General features: G+C 46.9%; 1 protein-coding gene across 1 annotated transcript in view; it reads left to right on the top strand.

Moving 5' to 3' along the window:
• The window catches only part of LOC127923807 (dachshund homolog 1-like), a gene marked incomplete at its 3' end in the record, with an annotated part of 19,116 nt that extends 18,534 nt beyond the window's left edge, over positions 1-582 (top strand). The window contains exon 4 of the mRNA XM_052507851.1: positions 344-582. Coding sequence (XP_052363811.1) covers positions 344-582 — 239 coding nt within the window. The remainder of the gene's footprint in view (positions 1-343) is intronic.
• Positions 583-1,153: the final 571 nt, after the last annotated feature.

Below are 1,153 nucleotides of genomic sequence, written 5' to 3' on the forward strand. Positions count from 1 at the left end.
TGATTTAAACTTGGCCATGACATAGTTATCAGTAGTGCAGGAGAACAGACATCTGTGAACACAGTATTACAGTATACTCAGGGGACATGTGTGTGTTTCCATCTGTGTGTCTTCAGTGGTGCCACACTGAAAAGGTTGGGTGTTCAGAGGTGGGTGTGGTTTCTTGTGTTTGTCAGTTGTAGTTTAGTCGTGGACACAGCCAATCACAATCTTCCTCTATTTTGCATGTTCTGAATAATGAATATCACCATCACTCTCTCTTTGTCTTTCCCCAGAAGAGCCCAACACAACGGTAAATGCATTCTGATGACTTCTCTGCTATTCTCTTTTGTCTGTCCTCAAGATGACTGTGGTTCCCTGAGCACCCAGACAGTCAGAGAACCAGTCAGAGAACCAATCAGAGAGCCAGTCAGAGAACCAATCGGAGACGGCTATGAGAGGCTGTCGTTCTCGGGGCAGAAGCTTCCTCCAGGGTTCCCCGGGCCCTTTATCTTCCCTGAGGGGCTGTCGTCAATAGAGACTCTGCTCACTAACATCCAGGTGGGGCTCTACTCTCTGTTCTCTACTGAATCGTCCCAGAAGGTATAATGGTGGCCATGTTTGGCTGAACCATGTTTGGCTGAATCATGTTTGGCTGAACCATGTTTGGCTGAACCATGTTTGGCTGAACCATGTTTGGCTGAACCATGTTTGGCTGAACCATGTATGGCTGAACCATGTTTGGCTGAACCATGTATGGCTGAACCATGTTTGGCTGAACCATGTATGGCTGAACCATGTATGGCTGAACCATGTATGGCTGAACCATGTTTGGCTGAACCATGTATGGCTGAACCATGTATGGCTGAACCATGTATGGCTGAACCATGTTTGGCTGAACCATGTTTGGCTGAACCATGTATGGCTGAACCATGTATGGCTGAACCATGTATGGCTGAACCATGTATGGCTGAACCATGTATGGCTGAACCATGTTTGGCTGAACCATGTATGGCTGAACCTGGCTGAACCATGTTTGGCTGAACCATGTTTGGCTGAACCATGTTTGGCTGAACCATGTTTGGCTGAATCATGTATGGCTGAACCATGTTTGGCTGAACCATGTTTGGCTGAATCATGTTTGGCTGAACCATGTATGGCTGAACCATGTTTG

Source organism: Oncorhynchus keta, unplaced genomic scaffold (assembly GCF_023373465.1).
Source record: "Oncorhynchus keta strain PuntledgeMale-10-30-2019 unplaced genomic scaffold, Oket_V2 Un_contig_3274_pilon_pilon, whole genome shotgun sequence".
Lineage (NCBI taxonomy): Eukaryota > Metazoa > Chordata > Actinopteri > Salmoniformes > Salmonidae > Oncorhynchus > Oncorhynchus keta.